Raw genomic sequence first — 22,964 nt, forward strand, 5'->3', positions numbered from 1 at the left:
TTTCTTGAGACCTCTGACTTAAAGTTGGATATTTGAAGTTGGATCTTTCCTGAACTATGTGTTTTTGCTTAACCCTTAAGTGAATTCAACAACTTACTTTTTATCTTCCTGCATGGAAAAATAGGGGAAAAAAAGCTGTGAATATTATGATGAAATGCTGTGGTATTGTCTCCTATTGATGGATGAACTTACCTGCTGATCATGGGGTAGGATGGAAGTTAGGGATTAAAAGGATAGACTTTTTGTATTGTAGAACAGCCCAGGTCAGGACAAGAGGTAGCTTTGCTCCAAGAAAAAAAAAATGGTTCTAGTACTACTTTACCAATCGTTCTTTATCTCCCTCTCCTTGTCATGAGGCTCTGCTTAGACATGCTGTGCTCAATATGACTAAGAAGAGAGCTGACTGCCACCTGCTCTAGACACAACTAATCCCTTAGAATGAGCATGCCTTTATACTCAGAGACTTGGCCTCAATCCCATTTTTACAACCTGCATGTCCATTAAACTTTAGTTTTCTTCTCATAAGTATGGGTATATCACTCTCTTCCAAGAGTTATTTAGAAGATTTATCTCTATGTTTAATGTCTGTCCTCTTCTGGTTAGAGATAAAATCCCTGAGATTGCTCTTATTTTTCTTTACATAGTCATCACTCAGAATTGCGCTTGGCACATGATAAATGTTCAACAGATACTTATGACCAACTTAGCAATTAAAATGCTTGATACATATGAAATACCAGGTGGCATACCTTGTACAGAGTGGGAGCCAATGCAACATGATAGCTCATATTTTTGACACATGTTTGATAAGTCAAGATCTCTGGTGAGAGCTCAGGTATTGAGCTTGGAGGATTGGTAGGGTTTTGCCAATCCTCCTAAAAAATAAGATAAAATAGCTCATAAGACAACCCAGATGGCTGATTTGCTGTCATAAACTACACATGAGTCTTTATAATTTGAGGATTTCAACCAAAACTATGTTGAAATCTGACTGATGATATCTTTAACCAAGTTAGTGCTACTTAATCCTTTAAAAGCACAGTATGAAGTAGTAAATAGACTGCAGGTTTTGTTGTCCAAGAAACTGGATTTCACTTTAAATGTGAGTGGTCTTAAGTAAGTTACAAATACTCTCTTAGTCTCATTTTCATAGTAATAAATGGAGACATTAGTACCTTCATCATTTTTTGTATGAGAAGCTAAACCTTAGCTGGACAATCCAACTTATATCACCTATTCAAAAAATTTATGCTCATTTTTATTTTAAAAGAAATTATGGGAAAAACTGAAATGAAAAAGAAACATCTAAAACTTTGTCTGCAACATTTTATTCTTCATTTTGAAATGAAATTCTCAAGCAATAGAATTTAACCCTTGGAATAGTTTGATTTTCATCCTGATACAATAAAGACAGTGCTCGTCATTTGTAAATTCAAGATAAAAATAGCACTGTATATAAGGTGTCAGAAAAGTTTGTGTTACTAAGCTTCCAAACCCTGAAGTTCTTACCCTCTTCAGTTCTTTCATCTGAGTTACCTAACAGAGACACAGTTCACAGCAGTTCAAAGTCCTAAGACAGAACAATGAGATAATTAAATTTCATGCAACTTCAGTTCTAAGCAATTCCAGTTCCAAGTTTAAGGAAGGGAAGAATTTTGCCAGCAAGTTCTATAAACGATTAACATCTGAAACAGACTCAAATCAGAACCATTTATCCAGGAATTTCTATAGATAGGAAGCAAATAAGGTATAGTATCTCCCTGCCAAAAGATGGAAATTATAGTGGGAAATACAGCAGGCAGGTTAAATATGGATTTGTCATGTGTGAGAGTGTTCCATACTTCCTGACCACATATGGTCAAAAGAAGGAGGGTGATAAAAGATCCCTGGTTGAAGTCCTTCTAAAGTTTCTCTTCTTCCTACTTGAGGTCATAGATGACCTGCTGGAATTTACAAGGAGAAATGGGCAACAGGGCAGAAGGAAAATATCTAAGTATTTTTTTTCTTTCTAAAATTGTCATTATTTGGTTGAAAAAATTGACTCTTCATTTGAAGACAAGTGGATACAAGAACATAGTGCTTATATTTGTATATTGGAAAATCCACATTGTATCATGTGTCTGTTTATCCTGTTTGGTTTTTTGTTTGTGTCTTTCTCTTTTTTTAACACACTGAGATAGCATTAAGAAAGCTTCAGGCATTTAAAAGCAACCTAATTCTTTTTTGTAAATATTAATCTTATTAAATCAAAGCTGTCCTTTCAATCAAGGCACTAAATCCTAAGAGAAAAATAGAAATAAATTGCACAAAAATGTTAAAGTCATTTTTAACATATTTTTGGGTGGTTTTCTATTGACCTAAATGAAGTCTTCCTGTAAACTTTGTTTCACCACTTTTTGTAAACTAAGTTCAAATATTTTGAAATAAATGTTTTAAAAAAACAAACTGCAGCAATATAATACAGTGTGTAGAAACTTATCTATATTATCCTTCTTAATGTGTTTATTACCTAAAAATGAGTAATCTTCATGGCAAGAACACACATATTCTAATCACAGAAGTAATACATCCTCAATGCTGGAAAGTTGGTAAGCACTAAAAAGTACAAAAGAAAATTAAAAGTTATGATTTTCCTACCTGATTTAGCTATTACTATATCCAGGCTTTTTTCCAGGTCAAAATACAATCATTGATTCACTAAATAAATATTTAGTACCTGGGCAGTCCAAGGTAATGTGCTAGCTTCTAAAGGTTCTGAAGATGATGAAATTATTTCTATCATTAAAGACTTATTTTTACTGGGGGAAATGAAAACAAAATTTTTTTTAATATTTTAATTTATCATAAATGATATATGAAGAATTCATGGAAGGCACATTGGGAGAGCAATATTTGGATTTCTGATGAGCAGAATTAACAGTCAGAAGGGGCTTTGAATTACAATCTTTCCACATCATTACTTTTCTATAGCATAGGGTTCATTATTCCATTTATGAATCTATTATAAGCAATTTACTTAAGCAATATCTTATTTTTTATTTAGGTATAGAATTAATAAATCATAGTAGCCTTAACCACCTGTGAGATTATTTCTTTAGAATAAATTAAATTCATATGAGTAGACATGGTTGTCAAAAGATATATACAAATTTTTAGATTAATTAACAACATATTGTGAAATTATACTCCAGAAAAGATGCAACAGTTTACATTCCCACCTGTAATATATAGAATGAATTCAATTCCTTCACCCCTCTTAATCCTAAGTATTACCATTTTTTTAATCTTTGGCAATTTTGTGGGCAAAGTGGGAAAAATCATATCACTGTTTTTATCTACATTTATTTGGTTTCCAGTGAGATTCAACATTATAAACATGTTTGGAATTAAACAGTGACTAGAGAGCTGGTTTGTTTTTCAGACTCTGAAATACATTAAACCAATGAAAACAAGGAAAAATGAGGAAGGGGTTCTGATTTCTAGTTTTACTTTGCTACTTTTAGCTTACTAAAGACTTTTTGTGGGAGGGAGGTGCATGGGCACAAACAATTAGATGGTTAGGAGTTAAAAAATATTTTAGCAGAATCTACTCTTTTTTTTTTGCAGTACTGAGGCTTGAACTCAGGGCCTACACCTTGAGCCACCCCACCAGCCATTGTTTGTGATGGATTTTTCTGAGATAAGTTCTGGTGAACTATCACTGGATTCCAACAGTGATCCTCCTGATCTCTTCCTCCTGTGTAGCTAGGATTATAGACGTTTGCCACTGGCGCCTAGCAGGATCTACTAGATAACATCACACTTAAAAAACTTACAGAACATCTTTATTATTATCTAAACTCAATACTACTTTTAGGAAAACTAGTTAAAAACAGTCTGCACTCATTCTAAATGTTCCTCAGAGCATATTTATAAATGACTTCTACTAATGATGCTCTTTTCTCTTTTCTTTTCCTAAGGAAAAACTGGTCTACTTCCTGGATTGTTCTTTCTAGTCGGAAAATTGAATTTTATAAAGAATCCAAGCAACAGGCTATGTCCAATATGGTAAGTGGTTCTCTTTCTACTGTTACCATTTGGTCTCATCAGAAATTAAAATCTCTGAGCTACAAGCATCTGAAAGCAAATGGAGGAAATGACTCAATAAACTTTTAATCAGATGAAGGGAAAATAGAACTTAGTGTCTTTTTTATTAAGTGGTGCATTTGGAGAATAATCACAAAATGAGATGAATGGTGCGCAGTATCTGGTAATGTGAAGGTAACACTTTAAATTAAGGTGCCATTTATAAGCGCTTTATTCTTACTTATGAAATAATCACTAAATGCAGCTACTTGCTCAAATAATGTATTATAAAGTATGTTATAAAATGCATTAGTAATAAATGCTTAACAGATGAGACTATGGAAAGCTGTTTTAAAGAATATTATAAGACGTAAATCGTATTAAACCATGTATGTGCATCTTTAATACATGAATTTAAGTTGTTATCTAGCATGCTATAAAGTGCTTTGCACATTAATAAATAATAATAAACTGTTTATAAATGGCACCTTAATATAGGGTGTTACCAATGAGGAAACACACTAAGTTAACAAAGTGATTTTTTATCTTAGTCTGTGACATTCACTATATCCAGCAACCTTTCTGAATAGTTCTAGGACTCCATCTAATGGAGCTAATACAATTTCTGTATTCCATCATTACTACAAAGTGAAATTTGTAGTTTCTTCATCATACCTGGAGAAAGTCCTCACATTCCTACAAAAATTTGACAGTGATGGTAAATAGGACCAATTCAGAGCAAGTTGCTAGGGGCCATCTAGCTGAAACCTTGCTGCCCAAACCTAAGAAGTGCCACAAGACATAGGAGATGGTAGGCAGGCAATATATCTGACAGCCTCCTGATTAGGAAGGGCTCTAGGCAGGAACCATCCTGCCATAGCCCATTGGCCTGATGGGTGACAAGGACAGGGGTGGCCAGGCAGGAATGAACCACAAAGAACTAATTTAGATTTGGCAGACAATAAAAAGATGGAAAGTTCTTTGCTCTCCAGCCACTAGTCATATTTTCTATGTAATCCTCTTTAAATAGAAAATAATTTGCTTGGAGATGTCTTTTTAAAAAGAAAATTTTAGTAAGAACAAAAGGTAACGTTTGGCTTGCTCCTGATAACTGCAATACCCTTTATCCCCCAGTGGCTTGCTGGTTTTGGAGTCTCAGTGCAGTCCAATCTGTAAACTAATTATGAATAAATTAAAAATATATCTCAGTCTTTTGTATTTTAAGCTGCCTCAGAAATTTAGGGTTTTGTTTTGTTTTTATTTTTTGGCTACAGTAAAGTTGAGATAATCTTTTTAAGAAAAATAAAATACCCCTAGGGGCCAGGCACAAAACAACTCCCATCCACTGGCAGGGCCTTTGTCTTGCCTTTGAATGGCTCTTAGGGGAAGTTAGGAAGGGAGGAAATTCTCTTGCCTTGCTGAGCTGGGCTGCTGAGAAGATGATCCTCACCCTGCTGAGTGAGAAGAATTCCACTGGAACAGAGTTTATGTGAATGTGCCGGGAAAATGGGAGAGACTAGATTCCATATTAAAACGTTTGGTTTACTTTTATTTTATTATTTTAATCTCCTCATACCAGGAGATCTACTTCCCAACTGTTCAGTTGTATACAGGTGAAAGAAAACTTACTTTTAGATTATACACAAACCTTGCAAGTCAGCCCACTAATTGTATGCCTCCAGATCAACCTTCAGAATACTTATAAAGTGACGATAGATTTGACTTGTAGATGAAATTAGTTAACATTTTTTTGGCAGTCCCTATTTATTACTTTTGGCCCCATATTCAATGCCCTTATAGTTTCTCCGAGGCACTTATTGTCTTCAAAGTGAATTCAGGGCAGGAACTAACTGTTTTGTGGTAATGGGGAAGAGAATTACAGATTCATGTTTGTACTGCATGAATTGTCTTGCTAGTCAACTTCTTGGATTCATTTCTAACCAAGAATTAAAGGCCTAGTGGAATAGCCCACATTTACCAATTCAAGACTCAGAGAAATGATACGATGACTGCCAGGCCTTGATTAAAGATGCTGTGGTTTTATTTTGAAAGAGATTTATGCTCAAGTTTCTGAATTTTCCTTGCACCCTGTTAAATGTGTCCTGGTGTTCATTGCGCTTCTGGGAAAAAAGCCTGTCCTTTCTTCCAAGGGATCAGGAGAAACTGCATGAGTGAGTGCAGAATGTGGTCTAAAGGAACTATCTTTATAGAATGATCTTTGAATGTTAATGCAGCAGTGAGATAAAGCAGCAAAGTAGCTAACAGCAAGCTTTGAAGGTGAACCACAGGAGACATAATTCTATTTTTGCACCCTTCCTCCCTCACCCCACCACCCGTGTCCCTTAGTAGCTCACAAAGTTACTCAGTTTCTTTGAGCTTGGAATATTCACCTGTAAAATGGAGATAGGTATATCAGTCAACAGAACTAGTAAGGGATGAAAGTAGTACAACAAGAATAAAAAATACATAATAACTGTAACTGATTATTAATTAGTCTCTTAGAATTTTCTCTCAAAATATATAAATATTTAAACTGTATGGTATAGAGTATAATTATGACATTATTGTACCATATCAATTTGTACTTGAACTGACTCAGACATTTATAGTAGAGAGAATCTATTAATTTAAGGAATACTATCATGCATAGCTTTCAAACAAAGAAATATATATCCAAGGGAAGCATAAAATGTGTTTGAGCCTTGACTAATACTGCAAATGAGGTAAACCAGTCATACAGGGCCCTACCTGTAATTTCTGCATGTCCATAAGTATTTTCTAAGAGCTCCCATCTTCTATTGGCACTCACTGCTAGCATTTTTATAGTTAATATAGCATGTCACAGAATGACCTGTCTGATCTTACATTCCATGTCTGAGTAACTTTCTTTCTTACTGAAGTTCATGCAGTTCATATCTATCTTTTTCACTTAGGGCAGCTATCACAGAATACTACAGGCTGGCTAGCTTAAGCAGCAAATAATAATTTCTCACACTTCTGAAGGCTGGAAAGTTCAAGGTCAAGGCCCTGGTAGACCTGGTGTCTGGTGAGGGTATGCTTCCTGATGTGTGGTTGGCCATCTTCTTGTTGTAATTGTTAGGAAAAATGTTGCTCACAAAGAAAGCTCACAAGAAAAGTCTCAAGTCCAAGAGCAAAGTTTAATGGCAGCCTCAAACCACCAGGCTGGCAGGGGAAAGTTGGTACAGCCCAGACTCTGGGTGAGGCATAGTTTTTATAGAACAGGGAGGTTAAAGAAGTTAGCACACATGTGGTAGTCTCTGGTAGGGGTGGGGCTGTCTTAGAGCATGGGAATTTATGTTAGGCATTATTACTCTATCATTCCCCCATTTTTCCTTTAATAATGATGAGGGTAGGGCCTTAGGATCAGGAATTGGGGCTAAGCGTCAGCCTCTTAGCTGCTTCCTGCTGTCAGGGGGCATTGTGTGGGGTGAGATCCTCAGACTCCTGCGTCCTGGTGGGGGCCCTCATAGCAGTCCTCTGGACAGTTTTGGGGAGGTTGATATCCCTGGAGGTACAACTGATTATGATACAAGGGAGGAAGCTTAAGAATAGGAGAGCAAGAAATATAGGCATTAGGATGGGCATTAGCCAGGAGAACCACTGTGAAATGTTATTCCCTAGAAGATTCCATTCCTTAAGAGGTGCTGCCACTGGGGGATTCCATTGAGCTTGACAGCAGTGGGTGCTGTGAGAATGACCAGATGAGGGCTGGTGCACTGAAGTCCCAATGGAGAGGGTAGAAGATCCTTTAGGAGAACAAGGTGCCCTGGTTTAACAGAAATGTTATAGGGTATGGCAGGATCTGGTCTGCATGCTCTCTGAGAAGTTCCCTGAGAAGATTAAGATAAGGTAGGTAATCAGCCAGAGGAGCAGAGTCTGTTGGAGGCAAGTTTCTAAGAGAAAACTTGTGCACCCCGATCCAAGTCATGGCACCAAAATGTTAGGAAAAACACCACTCACAAAGAAAGCTCGAGAGAAAAGTCTCACGTCCAAGAGCAAAGTAATGGCAAGCTCAAACCACCAGGCTGACCAGAGAAAGATGGTGCAGCCAGACTCTGGGCGAGGCATGGCTTTTATAGAAGGGGGAGGTTAAGGAAGTTAGCACTTGTGTGGTAGTCTCTGGTAAGGGTGGGGCTGTCTTAGAGCATGGGAATTTCTGCTAAGGTGCAGGGTTGCCATTTTGGCCAAGTCACAAAATAGTGACATTATTAATATATCAGTAATCTCACATGGCAGAGAGCAAAAGAGAGGAAGCTCTCCAGTCTCTTCATGTAAGGGCACTAATCCCATTCATGAAGGCTCCACCCTCATTTAGCTGATCACTTCCCAAAGTGCCACCTCCTGATGCCATCATCCTGGGGTTTCAGATTTAGCTTATGAAGTCTGGGGGAACACAAACATTCAATCCATAGCAGTAGCCAAGTGACATTTTTATCAAAAGTGCCTTCCCCCAAAAATAGCCAAGAATCATCACATCACTTGTCTATGTAAATTAGTGATTCACTGACTCTAGATCCTCATAGGCCTTTTAAAGGACAAAGAGGACTACCCATTCTGTTCTTGCTTTTTAGTGAGGACAATGAGGACATTAAATAATAACCAATTGTCTATTGTCATTATCATTTCATAACAAATGAGAAACAATGTTTATCATATAAAGAGACATTATAAAATGCCACAATTCAAAATCTAGAAAGGATAATATTTCTGGATTAAAAGACCATTTTTACAAAGAAAGGACATCTATCCTCCTTATATGATTACATACATAATCTCTGTTTTGTTCAGTTGCCCTCAAACAGAAGAAGCTTGGTCCAAACCAAGAAGGAACATTTGAAAACTGCTGGGTTTTCCACATATAGATTTTCTGAATTAAAAAAGGAGAGTATTCATATTCTTATATTTTAAAAAAATCTTGATATATAAATCACCAAAGTCAAAAAATGTACCCTGCCAGCTCTCCAGAAGCCCAGCCCTGTCTCTGTCATCACAGCCTCTATCCTTACCCCAGAGTTAGCCATTAACCTGCATTTTATTCATTATTTTATTACCTTCAATTATTATTTCCCATCTCTATCTATATCCTTTAAACATGCAGTTCAGTGTATCCAGTTTTGAGTTTATGTGAATGGAATCATAGCATATGTTTCCTCTGTTTCCAGCTTCTTTTGTAAGTATGTCTCGCTTTTTCTGTTTTTTAATATATTGTCATCGCATCTTTTTCTCTACTGGATTAGGAGTGATATGCTTGGTTTTTGTTCTGTTAGTAGTTAGCCTAGGATTGCAACACTGACACAGATCAAAGACTAAAGCTCCTCAGATCTTTCAAGATATTGTTACCAGAAAGTTTAGCACTGGCAAATATCTGAGTCTTGCATCCAGTAAGGGAAGAATTCAGGCAAGATATAAAAATGTAGTAAAAATAATGGTAAAGTTTATTAGGAAAGGAATTTAATGTAACAGGATAAAAATGAGGAGAAAAGGAGAAACACTTCCTCCTCCCCATGCAGGAAATGGGAGTAGAGACTCAAAATGGTGCCCTCCATCTCTGGTCTTATATTTTCCACTTAGAGGAATGCATGTGGTCATTAAAATATTGGATCTGGGTGCCTTAAATGGGTGCTAAAGTTGGGAGGTGTCATCAGCCCTCCTCACATCACAGGGACAATAGGCATGCTTTGGGACTTCCTCATGCTAGACTGCCTTTTGTTCCTTTTGTCCCTCCCCTCATCAAAGGAGCCTTGGAGCTTGTTAACATCTCAAAGACAAAGGTGGATCCAGACAGCCCTGTGCTTGTAGCTTAACATCTAAAAGAAGATGGGAGAGGGTGGCTAGCTTCTCTGACTTTTTAGTTTTACTTCCTTATTCCAGTGTCTAAGTCTGGCTCTTTAGATTTTAATAACACAATAAAATTATCCCTGTTTCCTCATCTGTCTACCCCACCTCAGTATTACCTTAGAATATTTGTAACCTAATGTTTCCCTTCATGATACATCCCCTTGATGTGTGGTATTATTTCACTCATGGTACCATAAGACATCATTTTTTCTCTTTAATAGAATCAATGTTGATTTACATTTGTCCAATATGTCAGTGTTCTTTGATATTTATTTCTTCCTGAAGCTTAGATTTGCTTTCTAGAATCACTTTTCCTTTTCCTTAAAGTATACCTTGAGAAATTCCCGTGTTCTGAGTCCTGTGGTAAAATCCTACCTCAGGGTCTGCTTATTTGAAAAAGTCTCTATTTCTTTCTCATTTTGGAAAAATAAATTCTCTCTAGATATAGACCTTTGAGTCAATAGTCATTTTCTTTCATTACATCAAAAATACCATTTCACTGGCGTCTGTCACCCATTATTGCAATCCAGAATGTGAGAAATGAAAGAGGCAGAGGGAGAGTTCAAATGCCAGCACAGGGTTTATTGTTTGGGAAGACTTGGAGTAGATATAGGGGAGCAGTCTAAAGGGGAAACCCCACCAGGTGGGAGTGAAGTCAATCATCACTAGGGGACTTTAGAGGAGATAAGTGGAAACTAGGTAGATAAGTTGCTCAGCTCTAATCCCCTGGTGAGGTGGTGGCTTGTTATTTCCTTGAGGCTAGATGTGGTCCTTCCTGTGGGTGGTGGGGTGTCAGTAAGCTGCCTGCAAGGGTGGAAGGTCCCATGCTAAGGTGGCTTATTTTTTGTTCACCCTAACACAGATGTCACCTCTTAGAATAACTGCTATTTTTCTCATTACCTTTCTTTTCCCACATTTTCATCATGATAGACACAAATATGAAACTATTTTTATTTTTCCTGCCTGGATTGCTGTGCTTTTTAGAAATAGTTTATTGTTGTCATGAATATGCTTTAGAAATTTTCATCCTTTCAAATGGAGCTTGTTTTATATTTTCTCTCATCTTCTTCCAAGTGAAACCAGAGTTTCGGACCTAAGGCCCAAACTCCTGAGATTCCATATGCCAGGTCTGGCCACCCATCCCTAAATGCCAAATAAAGAGGCCTGGTGGAGGCAGAGAAAGGAGGTTTATTACAGGGCTTGGGACATGTCTTGGGAAGAAGTAGAGTAAGCACTCAGCTCATCTTCAGCCATCTTCAGGGTATAGGCATGAGCTGTAGGTTTAAATAGACAAAAGAACTGGGGAAGGGGACAGTGGTATACATAGTTAAACAGTCCCAATCACAGGTATGGTTTGATTGGTCTCATTACTGTTAGAATCGACAATCTTGGTCAGGCAGGTGGTCTAGTCCAGTTTTGGAAGTTATCACCTGGAGGGAGTAATCTGGTTCCTGTTTGAGAGGACTCTTGGGATAATTATCCTCACTGGGAGGGTCACAGCTCCAGGTGCTCCAGTTCATTGTCATAAAAAGATTATCAGATCTGTCTTTTCTGGAATCCAAGGTGATTACCAAGTGACTGTAAAGAGAGTGGCTTAGAGCAAAGACAGATACAAAATGGAAGCAGGGATGCCAAGCTTCTCCTGCTTTAATTAATTTGTATGCTCAAGTAAAGGAGTCAGTGCTTTTCAGCAAAAGCAGTTTGAGCGCCTCTTATATAAGCATCCAGTGAAACCTGTGTTAAACATTCTTTTTTTTTTCTATATTTATGTCTTTCTGAGCTACATTATGAGTATTTTCTATCTTCTAGTTCTTTAATTTTGTCTCCTTATATGATAAACATTGTTTCTCATTTCAATTATTATGATTTTTATCTCTAGCAGTTCTTTTTTTCTTCTTTAAATTTATTATGTAATTTGGTATGGTTAATTATTTTGAAGACTACATTATATTTTTGGTAAAACTAGGAGGCATAGTTGTTTTATTTTCTGTGTCTTGTGATTCTAACATCCGAAGTCCAGGCCAATTTGTTTCTTATGGTTCTTACTCAGTACTTTTTATCCTGATTAGTATATCTGAGTATCTTTGACCATGTGCTAATCATTGTGGTTGAAATATTATCATGAGTGGTTCTCTAGGCATAGGATAAATGTATTCTATTCCTGAGTGTTTTAGATTTTTCTCCAGGGGTTTGGGATGCTCTTAGTGACTGATGACCTCAGTTCATGGAATAAAATTCTCTGGTTGTATCTTCATGAAAGTTGGGCTACAGATGAGCAACAACACTCGCCTTTTTTTTGTTGTTATTGTTTTCATCTCTTACATTTATCGTCCACAAGGTTGTCTTTTATGGGGACTGGAGAAAGAGAACAAGTTTAATATTGGCTTTCCCTTATCCCTTATCATTTTATAAGACCTTGGGCAAGGCCTTGTTCCACTATACTGTGAGGCTAATTGAATAAAGCTCAAATGCATAATCTAAATAAATGACCTCAGAAAAAATGCAGTTATATTGCTTTGATATTCATCTTCCCTCTCTAGGTTCAGATTCCTATCATATTAAAAATTTACATTGGCAGTCCTCATTGTCATTTTAGATTTTCAATTCTTCTGAAGTAATTTTGAAAAGAAATCTTTTATGCAGTATTTTTTCATTGTTTTCAGTGAGAAAGTTGAACCAAATAACATAACTTCTCATTACTATCTACCTCACTTTAAGTATGCATTTGGTTAATCAAGTTTGTGCTATTTATGTAAGCTTTGGTGGGAAAAGACTTCATAAGAATATGTATTAAAATCCTACAATGAACAGCTTGCTCGTTAGGGCTACATATAAGGCATAGAGATATAATCATGATATAGTCTTTGCCTTCTAAAATCTGTGCTAAAAAATAGGATGAGATGAAATGAGAAACATAGTGGAGATTGTTTTTGTTTTTATCTCTCTCTTTTTTCTTTTCTTTTGTAAGATTTAAAGAAGGTAGAGTACACATCTGTGAAAGATTGGAATTGGGCCTTAAAGGATGGTTATAATTGCAATATGTAAGATTTGTGGGCAGGGAATACAGGGAAATGAAAAACATGAACAATGACTGAGAATGGAAAAGTAGAGCTACAAGAGAAATGAGCTTTTAGGTGAGTTGGAAGATACGGTGAAAGAAAACTTGAGGGGCTATGCCATGGGCTGAGATTTGCTACCAGAGGCAAATCTTCAGTAATTTATGCTGGTATTCTCCAGTATCTTCCCCTTAGAATAATCTATAGTGGCTTTTCTTTCAGCAAGCATACACTAAGTAAAAGTATGACCTTGTGTGTCAGAAAAGACATATGGCTTGGACCCATAGTGGGGCCCAACAAGGGAGACAGCTGATTCTTCTAGGCTCATGGTTTCTTCTCATTTGGTGCAGGAACAAAACTTTTGCTTCAAGCACACCTTTATTGTTACTTGTTTCATCCAGTGCTAGACAAGTTCTAGAGTAGCAGTTGTCAGTTTTATTTATCCTCCAGGGCTTGACCCATACTACTTGAATTTTTCTGATACCCTTACTTATTTTAATATCCAAAGTATTTTAGTTGACTCTGTGGCACCTCACTTGTGACTTACCTCCTAGGTGCCTGCTGCATTTTTGTGATTTTTTAGCTTTTCTGCTTGATGTGTGGGGTAGAGAATGTATGCATGGGATATTGCAAATTTTTATTCCTAGCTAAACAAAACCCATTGACAGATTGTTTTATGAAGAAAAGGCTCTTTATTTATAGCATTTATTTACTTATTTTTTATAAGAACCTTTACCAGGTGTCACATAATTTTTTTAAACCTAAGATAAATTGAGGTGGAAAATATTTGATCCCCACTTATAATATGGTAGAGATAAAAACATAAATAGGATTATTGTAATAAACCTTGACTAAACTGATAAAAACATAAGAAAATATGCTACAGAACCATAGATTTAAGTACGGGTGATTCTTTCTCAGAGAAACTGATCTTATAAGAATGCTCTGGCTTTATATATCTTCATTTGTTCATTCTGCAAATATCATTGAGCAATCTCTAATATTTAAGCCACTGTGTTGTGTTAGTAAATCACAGGTCATCTTTTTACTAATGACATATTTTGACATCTTCTTATGTCTTTAACCATTAATAAAATGGTCATTAATAGAACAGACGTTCTAGTGCAAAGAGACCAAGCAGGGTGATTAATGCAAGGAGAACTAGGTATTTCATTATATCAGTGAGTAACAACTGCAAACCCGAATGGTGTCATATGACTCCAGAATCATATTACATCTTACAAAGTCAAAAGCATGGAGTAAAGTCTTTCTGGATTGAGAAATTTATCTTGTCTCCAGATTTACCAACAATCAGACCAAGTGGACCTCCTTCTCATCAGTGAGGGGGATGAGATCCAGTTTATGTTATATTCATCATGCACTCATCAGATAAGAGTGTCATTTTTAGCATAAATTCAAAAGTACAATAAACAGTTTAGCAAATACTTCTCTCCTAAAAGTTGTGTGTTTCTGAAGTCAGTATATTCAATATAATCCTCATATTGATTGTGTATCAGAGTCTTTGCAACTTTTGTCTTTTTCATTTTACATTGTACCAATTTTTTTCTTTTTTTTTTTTTTTTTTTGTTTTGTTTTTGACAGCACTGGGGTCTTAAATTTGGGTGCTCACACTTGCTAAGAGGTGTCTATCCCTCGAACCTTGCCCCCAGTGCTATTTCCTTTAGTTATTATTCAGATAGGCTCTCATGTTTTCTCCCTGGGCTGGTCTGGACTGTGATCAAACTACTTGCTCCTCCCCTGTAGCTGGGATTATGGGTATTACACACCAACCCAAGCTTTTTGATGAAATGGGGGGAGTCCTCACTTTTGCCCAGACTGGCCTGAAAACTTGATCCCTTTGATCTCTGCTTCCTGAATAGGTGAGATTGCCGATGTAAGTCACCACATCCAACCTGTACTAATACTTTTAATCAGAGTCATCTAGTGGCATATTTTATTTTTGTTTGGCTATACTGGGAATCAAACCCAGGGGTGCTTCATATATGTAATGCAAGCACTCTACCAGTGAGTTCCTCCCCCAACTTCCAGATTTTACTTTTAAATTAAACTTTCATGGGGTCCAGAGTGAGGTTTGGTGCATATATACATTATGGAATGATGAGATTAAACTAATTATCATATCTATCACCTAACATACTCATTTCTTTGTAGGGAGAACATTTAAAATCTATTCTCTTAGCTATATTCAAGTATACAGCACATTAATTATAGTCACAATGCGATACAATAGGTCTCCAGAACTTCCTCTTCTTTTCCAAATGAAACTTTATACCCTTTGACCAACATTTCATCACACTCTCCTCATACCCCTGAGCCCCTGGTAACCACCATTATAATTTGTACTTAAGTGAGTTAGACTGTTTAAAAAATTTTCATTCTAATGACAGGAAGCTTCCAAGGCATTTAGTAAATGAATAACTTTCCCAAACCACTCATTCAGCCATGTTCTTGGAAGCAAAAAAGGAATAGTATAAAAAGATTCATTAAAATAATTCATTTACTCTTTTTAATACTGTTTACTTTCAGTGTAAGTAATGAACAAAAGTATTAATTAAATAATGCAATACATTTAATGCTCATTTGCTGTAGAATGACTTTAAAAAAAGTGAATTTATTCATGGATGTAAAAATGATATGATTTAACAAAAAGATGAAAATAGTTTCAATCAGAAAGCTATTCATGAATTATTGAACATTCCATGCAAAATGAACACAAAATGATTTCATCTTTGTAGAGTGAGTATTGAGTCCTTATATAGACCTCTGTCCGAGGTTATGAAAGATGGAGGGACAAAATACCTCTACCATCTAAACCTAATAAAAGCATTTCTAAGTCACAGTTTAGTACTTTAATTCTTGTAATGATAGTACTCTTGCAAAGTCAGAATGGTTGTTGGTGCAATTTATTAGAATATCCATTGTTTGTACCATTATAAGGCCTCATAGTACATTCAACAATTTAAAAATGTTTAGACCCAAAAACCTGAAGCATGAGAGGAAGAAACAGAATTAAAGGAAGAAAAAGGTGAAGTGAATTCCATTGTATTATTAACACAAGCTTGATAAGGAAAAAATAAATTTCAGTGATCAATATTACTATAAATGAAGCCATGTTCTCTGGTTATCATTTTTTCAAGATTTGACCATTAACCACAATAAATTCTGTATCTTACATAATTTTTAATAAGCACAAAAATCTATGAAATTGATAGGATGCTTTATAAATGGATAACAGCATACTGTCCCTCAATAAGCTTCACCTCAGGCTCTTTCAGAAAACTATTTTAATTATAAAGCTTGACTCTGTGGTTTATCATTTTAGTCAATGTAATACATCTGTTTTATAGTTTGTATTTCTCTAAGATGAAATGAACTCTCTCTACATGCATTTTTTCAAAAAGTATAGAATATACATATTTATCCTTGTAAAAATTCACTACTAAATTGAAAGGTGCTGGGAAGCAGTAGAATCAAGAGATTTCAAGTTAGAACACCTAGACTAGAGATGTCAAGTTCATGTTTTATTTGCTGTGCTACAATTCTTGGTTATCTCAACTGCAACATGGGGCTAGTAAGAGTACCTTTACCTCATAGATCTGTATGTGACAAAATTGATATCATATGCCTGTAACATAGCTTACATAATGAATCTCAATTGTATTTATTATCATTGTTATTATATTTGAAGCAAAAGAGTACAGTGGTTAAGAATAGTGGCAGAATAAGGGAAAGGTAAAGTGAACAAGGAAATATACACACTATTTAAAAACCCTTAGCCCAGAAGCATCTTATGTCTTTTACTCAGATTCCAATGGCTACATGTCGATGTAAAAGGGACTACGAAAAATTGGGGTCTTATGCTAGTGAGCTGCTTCCTAATAACAATTCTAGACATTCAAGCATATGTTTTGGTGGAGAACTATTTATCTCTGTCACAGGGAGAGTAACAGTTGTGTCAGCCATTTTTCTTTAGAAAACAAAGTCTGATTTAAGTGTCATGCTTTATTGGGAGGTACAAATCTAAGACATAGACTGAAGTTAAAAAAAATGAAAAATAAAGCGGGATATGTTAGGAAGTGGCTACAATCCCATAGTCAGCCTCAAAGAGATAGAGAGGTCACTGGGCAACTTGGAACGGAGTTGCAAACAAACTATTTGAAGAAGTTGCAAGCAGACTATCATACCGAGGGAATGGAAGAAGGAGAAGGAATACATCTGCCTTGTTTCTTCCCAATTTCCTGCTTCCCTTTGTATTAAATTCATCCCTCAGAGTCCTCGTGTGCTTGCATGTACATATAGACTCTGACCCCACTCTTGGGGGTGCTCTTCACAAAGTCTGATCCCACACCATCCAAATGTGGAAGGAGCTAAAAACTCACCTACACTCTGGCAGCCTGGCCTGGCACACCAAGAAAATGACTGTTCATCCAAAGAGGAGAGAGCATATGGCTTAAGCAGGGTTGATGGAATGGACAACAGTCTAAGAAAAGACTTAGAAAAGCACCTGAGGCATCAAAAATGCGGAAGGTACTCACCTTGTTGTAAATCAGCTTTGCATATAATGTAAATATAGAAGAGTATCAGCATACAATAAAAGTAAGTTCAATAGAAGCTATTTTTATTTTGATGAGGTTTTGATTCAGAAATTAATGCAATGAGTATCTATTTCTTTAAAAAGAGATAATACTTCCTCATGAAAAAATAAATAAATAAAACAAATAGCACACAACATTCTAGTGCCCCAAATCATTAACAGAGGTCCACTTTTCTGAAAATTGGGTTTGATTTGGTCATGTAATATACTGAGAAATTTCACTGTAGAAACAATTTTAGTTATTATTAACATCATTTATATTCATTCATATACATAAAACTCACATCTTATAATCAAAGTAGCCTCTTCTGTGTTGACAGGGGCCATACTTTAGGCATTAATAGGATCAGGTATTCATTCAGCACTCTTTCCTAAATCATTTTACTCAAATGAGAATTTATAAGTGAGTTTTGTCCTCCTCCATGAACGATTTTCCAGAATCTAAACGAGTTATGTGATCAAACTTAATTCCTCTAAACAGATTTTGTGTTTCATGTTTCAAAATGATAAGGACAATCTGAGTCCATACTTCAAAAGAGCAATTAATCCAAAATAAAAAATGGTAGCTAAGAATCTATTTCATAAAATCTGAGCTTCATCTTTTTTAACAAACACATTGAGTAATAAGAGAGAGAGAATGAGCAACCCAGTGATTTGTTGCTTACACATATGCCTAATCTTCATCATGGAAAATACCATCAAGCAAAAGAGCATCTGGCCTTTGATATTTTCTTAATATGCATTAAAAGGCAATGTACTTCAAATATCTCGTAAAATGGCAAACTAAACCCAAAGGTTTAATCTAAGTAAGAGGAAAAACACTATATAGAGAACATTTTGCCAGCTATTATTAGGAAATGATGGAGATGGACTAAAAGAATAATAAAAATAGGAAGTGGATAAGACCTAAGATTCATTTTTAATGACTTCTCATTGCTCTCAGAACCGGCTTTTATGCTTCATTGTCCAAAAAGCAGTAACTCTTAAAAAGTTCTATTTAAATATTTTAAAAATCAGTCCATTCTATTTTAAGTTTACCCCAGAAGAGATATGCCATAAACATTTTTAGATTTAAATCCATATTTGGTCAATTTTTTAAAAGTTTATTTTTATAATGATATTTGATATGATCCACTGGCATCACGCAGTTCATTAGCAGATTTTTTTGTGTCTTTCATAGCTGTAGAATCAGAAATATGTTTTCTATTAAAGGATTCTTTAATTTCAGGCTTCTTGAATAAAATCTTGATTGTCTTCCAAACAAATTCTACAACTTTTCTGAACTACTTTTCCAATGTTTAACACTTAAATACTGAAAAATTTCCCTTCTAATAATCTCCGTTTCCTGAAGTTGTTCTTCCCAGCCTGGATCTTTCTATCTTAGCTGTGTGAAAATGAAATAGTGGTCAAGTCCGTTTTTACACAGCCCCCTACCTCCATATCTTAGTTTTCTCTTTTTAAGGCAAATGTATGTAAGGCCTTTAATTTTACTAAATAACTTTAGTTTTTCTGTTATACTTCTAAATTCACCTCAAATCTTTATTTGCTTTCATCATGCCATAAGATCTCTTGCTTTATAATGTCAGGATAAATGGAAGTGACATGCTTTAAGTTCCTATGTATTTCTGTTTTTGTAAGCTGTCTTTTTGAGATGAATTGTTTATTTTTATTGACTACTACAAAGGATTGAATCTGGATATTTTCCATTATAACTGTCCATCCTGTTTATAAGTGCATAAATACTATGAAAACACGTAACATGGCTGGTATGGGGAAGAATGAGGAATATAAAATTTATATTTTTCACTTGTTTATTCTGATTATACAGAGTGACTATGAAGTATGAATAATTGTAAGTGCTGTAGCACAAGGGCTCTGTGATCTTTGTGCAGTAGGTGCAAACCATATGACAGACTAGACTTGTAAGGGCTAAACCTTTGGTAGAGAGCTATCATGAAGAAGCAGAGAAAGTGACTAAGAACACAAAAATTTTGCTAAGCAGAATCAAAGCCCACTGAAGAAGGTAACCTTTATTTTTTTATCTTGCTAAACTGAGTAGTCAAAAGATATTTTTTCTAGAATTTGGAAATATGAGGAAGATTACTACTTGAACAAGTACATGAAAGAGGTATCATTAGGAGACAGGGAAAGTGGAGAGTTGGTTGAAAAGACTATTAAGTTAAGGAAATAGGCTTGGACATGAAAGGCAGTAGAAACAGAAGATCCTAGGACACTGGAGTCTGTACAAAGCTTATTGTGGTTTTTTTTGTTGTTGTTTTGGTTTTTTGTGGCATTGGGGCTTGAACTCAGGGCCTACACCTTGAGCCACTCCATCAGCCCTTTTGTGTGAAGGGTTTTTTCGAGATAGGGTCTAGTGAACTATTTGCCCACATTGGTTTAAAACCGCAATCATCCTGATCAATGCCTCCCGAGTAGCTAGGATTACAGGCGTGAGCCATTTGTGTCCAGCTTGCTTGATGGTTTAAGTGACACCAGAAACCACCAGGAAACAGCATGAGAGTACAAAGAAATCAGAAAGTGGGATTTTTTTTTTTAGATAAAAAACAATAAAGATTGATGAATTAGACAGGATGTGAAGACATGAGACCATGAAGAGTGCCAGAGACAGGAAGGTCAAGGTAATGGAGGGTGTTCAGCTTAACTGGGGGGGACACAGTCAATATAAAAATATGTCTATGTCAATTTCAGTTAGGAAAAGTAATATTAAAACATGAATGAGATAGAGAAGACAGGAGTGCTTGAGAACAGCTCTTTCATATAAGACAATGAAGACTCATGATGGTGTGACCTTAGCTGGATAATGTGACCTTAGATGGAGAAGGAGCAAGCCTATGTGAAAATTGGGAATCAGTCTAAGGTAAACTGCTGGCATAAAGGACCTAAAGCAAGATCAAGGTTGGGAGAGAGAGACAAAAACAAGATGGCTATTCTCTTCTGAAGTCTTGTAAGAAAGCATATCTTTCCCCAAATTCTTTCAGCATGAGTATGATTATGGTGTATATTCAATTTTCAGGTTCATGCCTGTAATCTCTGTACTTGGGAGGCTGACAGTGGAAAGATCACAATTATAGGGCAGCCTGGGCAAAATTTAGCCAGAGCTCATCTCAATCAATAAGCCAGGCATGGTTGCATGTACCTCTGGTTCTAGTTAGCTAGGGATAGGTAAGAGAGTGAAAGTTTAGGCCAGGCCTCAGGCAAAAATAAGAAATCATACCTGAAAAATAATTAAAGTGAAAAAGGCTTGGAGGCATGGCTTAAGTGGTAGAGCACCTGCCTAGCAAGCCCAAGATCCTGACTTTAAACACTAATACTGCCAAAAAAAAAAAAAAGTAGATTATGAAGCAACACTGCTTGCATTTAAATTCTGTCCCTCCTTTTATAGCTGTATTTCCTTGGGAAAGGTCTACAATGCAGAACCATAGAACCATTCTGGCACTTTCTCACCTGTAACATGGTGATAATAATAAGATCTACCTCACAGAGTTGTTTTAAGACTTAAATGAACTCCTAGTTGTAAAGCACTTAGGAAATTTCCTGGCATATAAAAAGTGCTTCATATATTAAAATAATTCTATTTCACCCCTGGCTGTTTTATATTGGAAAGATAAATTCTTTCATTTTGTATTCTTAATGATTATTTTTATTCGTTTTGAGTACCCTATAATTTAATTAAGTTTGTAAGAAGTATCTTATTTTTAATATTTCTTCATCACAAACACTTGACAAAGACATCATTGTCATGCTTTGATATCTTCCAAAATACTAATCTTGTGGGTGGCAGAGTATAGATGAATCAGTAAAAACAATCTTTCACTGATTGAAATATCATGACTCATTTTGATGGATTTTTCACTAGGTTCCTTAATACTGTTCTGCCAGATGAATTTGCCCTGCAAGAAAGTTATGCTTGGTTTTATAATTTTTTAAATACTGAGTTTTTAAAAATTAAAATATCTCACAATTTACTATTAGAAAATAGACTTCTGCCTTCATCTGAAATATAGATTATTTCAACTAAGCTGACAAGACAACATAGTGAGGCAATAATTATGTACAGATGATTTCTTTTAATATATTTACCCTTCTTTCATAATTTCATGTTTTAATCTAAATTCATGCCATTGAAAATTGTGCCTAAAAATATTATAACCCTTGTATAGTAAGATTTTAAGATATTCTATGTACAAAGACTTCAGAAAAAGTACTGAATACTATGGAGAACTTAGAGTATCTCAGGCCATATGAAAATAGTTGGAAAGTTTCTGAAATTTGGCACTTCTTTGAAAACTAGTAAAGAAATTTCCTAAACTGGTAAAGTTTTGTTTAGTACTTGAAAATCTATAAATTCAAGTTGTATAAGTTTTATTCATAGGCGTCAAATGAAAATATTAGGCAAATGTCATTAATATTCCTATTAATTGGTTATTAAGAACAATTCAAATGAAACAACTTTTAAGTAACATCTACAATGTAGTTACACAAAAGGAAGCACATACTATAACCTGTTTGGTCTGAATTATACTTACTGGATGAAATTATACATATACTCACACCTGTAGGCTTAAAGTCTAAAAAGTAAATTCCTAAAAGGCACATAGTTGAAACTTATAAATGAGTACTTTGAATGTGTTACTATATGAAACACAAACCTGCAAGGGATCATTGAAAATTCAGTTTTCTGAATGATATAACCAGTTTCTAAGTAACTTTGATAAAGTCACAAAGCTAAAACACTATAACAACTTTTTCCATTACATTATATTTCATCAGTTTTTTAATTTTATTTTTAGATCTAGTAAGTATATGACTGAAAATGCTTTCATATTCCATATTATGGAAAATCAGAGATTAAAACTTGTATTTCTTTAACATTATTTCAATACATTAGTATTTTAAATATTGCTTTTCTGATTGTATACAATTAATGAAATATTTTTAAATATTTTAAATTCTAGAGAGTTAAAATTTTAAAGTCCCAAATAAAAATTCCTACAAATTAGGTTTCCCCTGGAAGAAAAAGAAAAGAGAAGCTTTATATCATAAATATGTATTACTTCTAACTCAATAAACTCTTTTTTTCTCTGACATGCATCTCCAATGATGTGTGTGTTTTATTCTTATTTCATTTTTGTTTACAGAAAACTGGGAACAAACCAGAAAGTGTGGATTTGTGTGGTGCACATATTGAATGGGCCAAGGAAAAATCAAGCAGAAAGAATGTCTTTCAGGTAAGAATGTTACATATATTCAGTTTATTTCTATCCCTTCTAAATCTGAACTCTCTTGAATAATCAAAATAGGACTACCTCTTTGTGATGTTTTCGTGTGCATGAACTAGTTATCTAAAG

At 35.3% G+C, this 22,964-nt stretch overlaps 1 protein-coding gene across 3 annotated transcripts in view; it reads left to right on the forward strand.

The window, feature by feature from the left end:
• The window catches only part of Arhgap15 (Rho GTPase activating protein 15), a 586,717-nt gene that overhangs the window by 91,003 nt on the left and 472,750 nt on the right, over positions 1–22,964 (forward strand). For all 3 annotated transcript variants that reach the window (XM_074070670.1, XM_074070671.1, XM_074070672.1), the window contains 2 exons: positions 3,960–4,047; positions 22,755–22,844. In XM_074070670.1, coding sequence (XP_073926771.1) covers positions 3,960–4,047; positions 22,755–22,844 — 178 coding nt within the window. The remainder of the gene's footprint in view (positions 1–3,959; positions 4,048–22,754; positions 22,845–22,964) is intronic.

The sequence above is a fragment of the Castor canadensis genome, chromosome 4, assembly GCF_047511655.1.
Source record: "Castor canadensis chromosome 4, mCasCan1.hap1v2, whole genome shotgun sequence".
Classification (NCBI taxonomy): domain Eukaryota; kingdom Metazoa; phylum Chordata; class Mammalia; order Rodentia; family Castoridae; genus Castor; species Castor canadensis.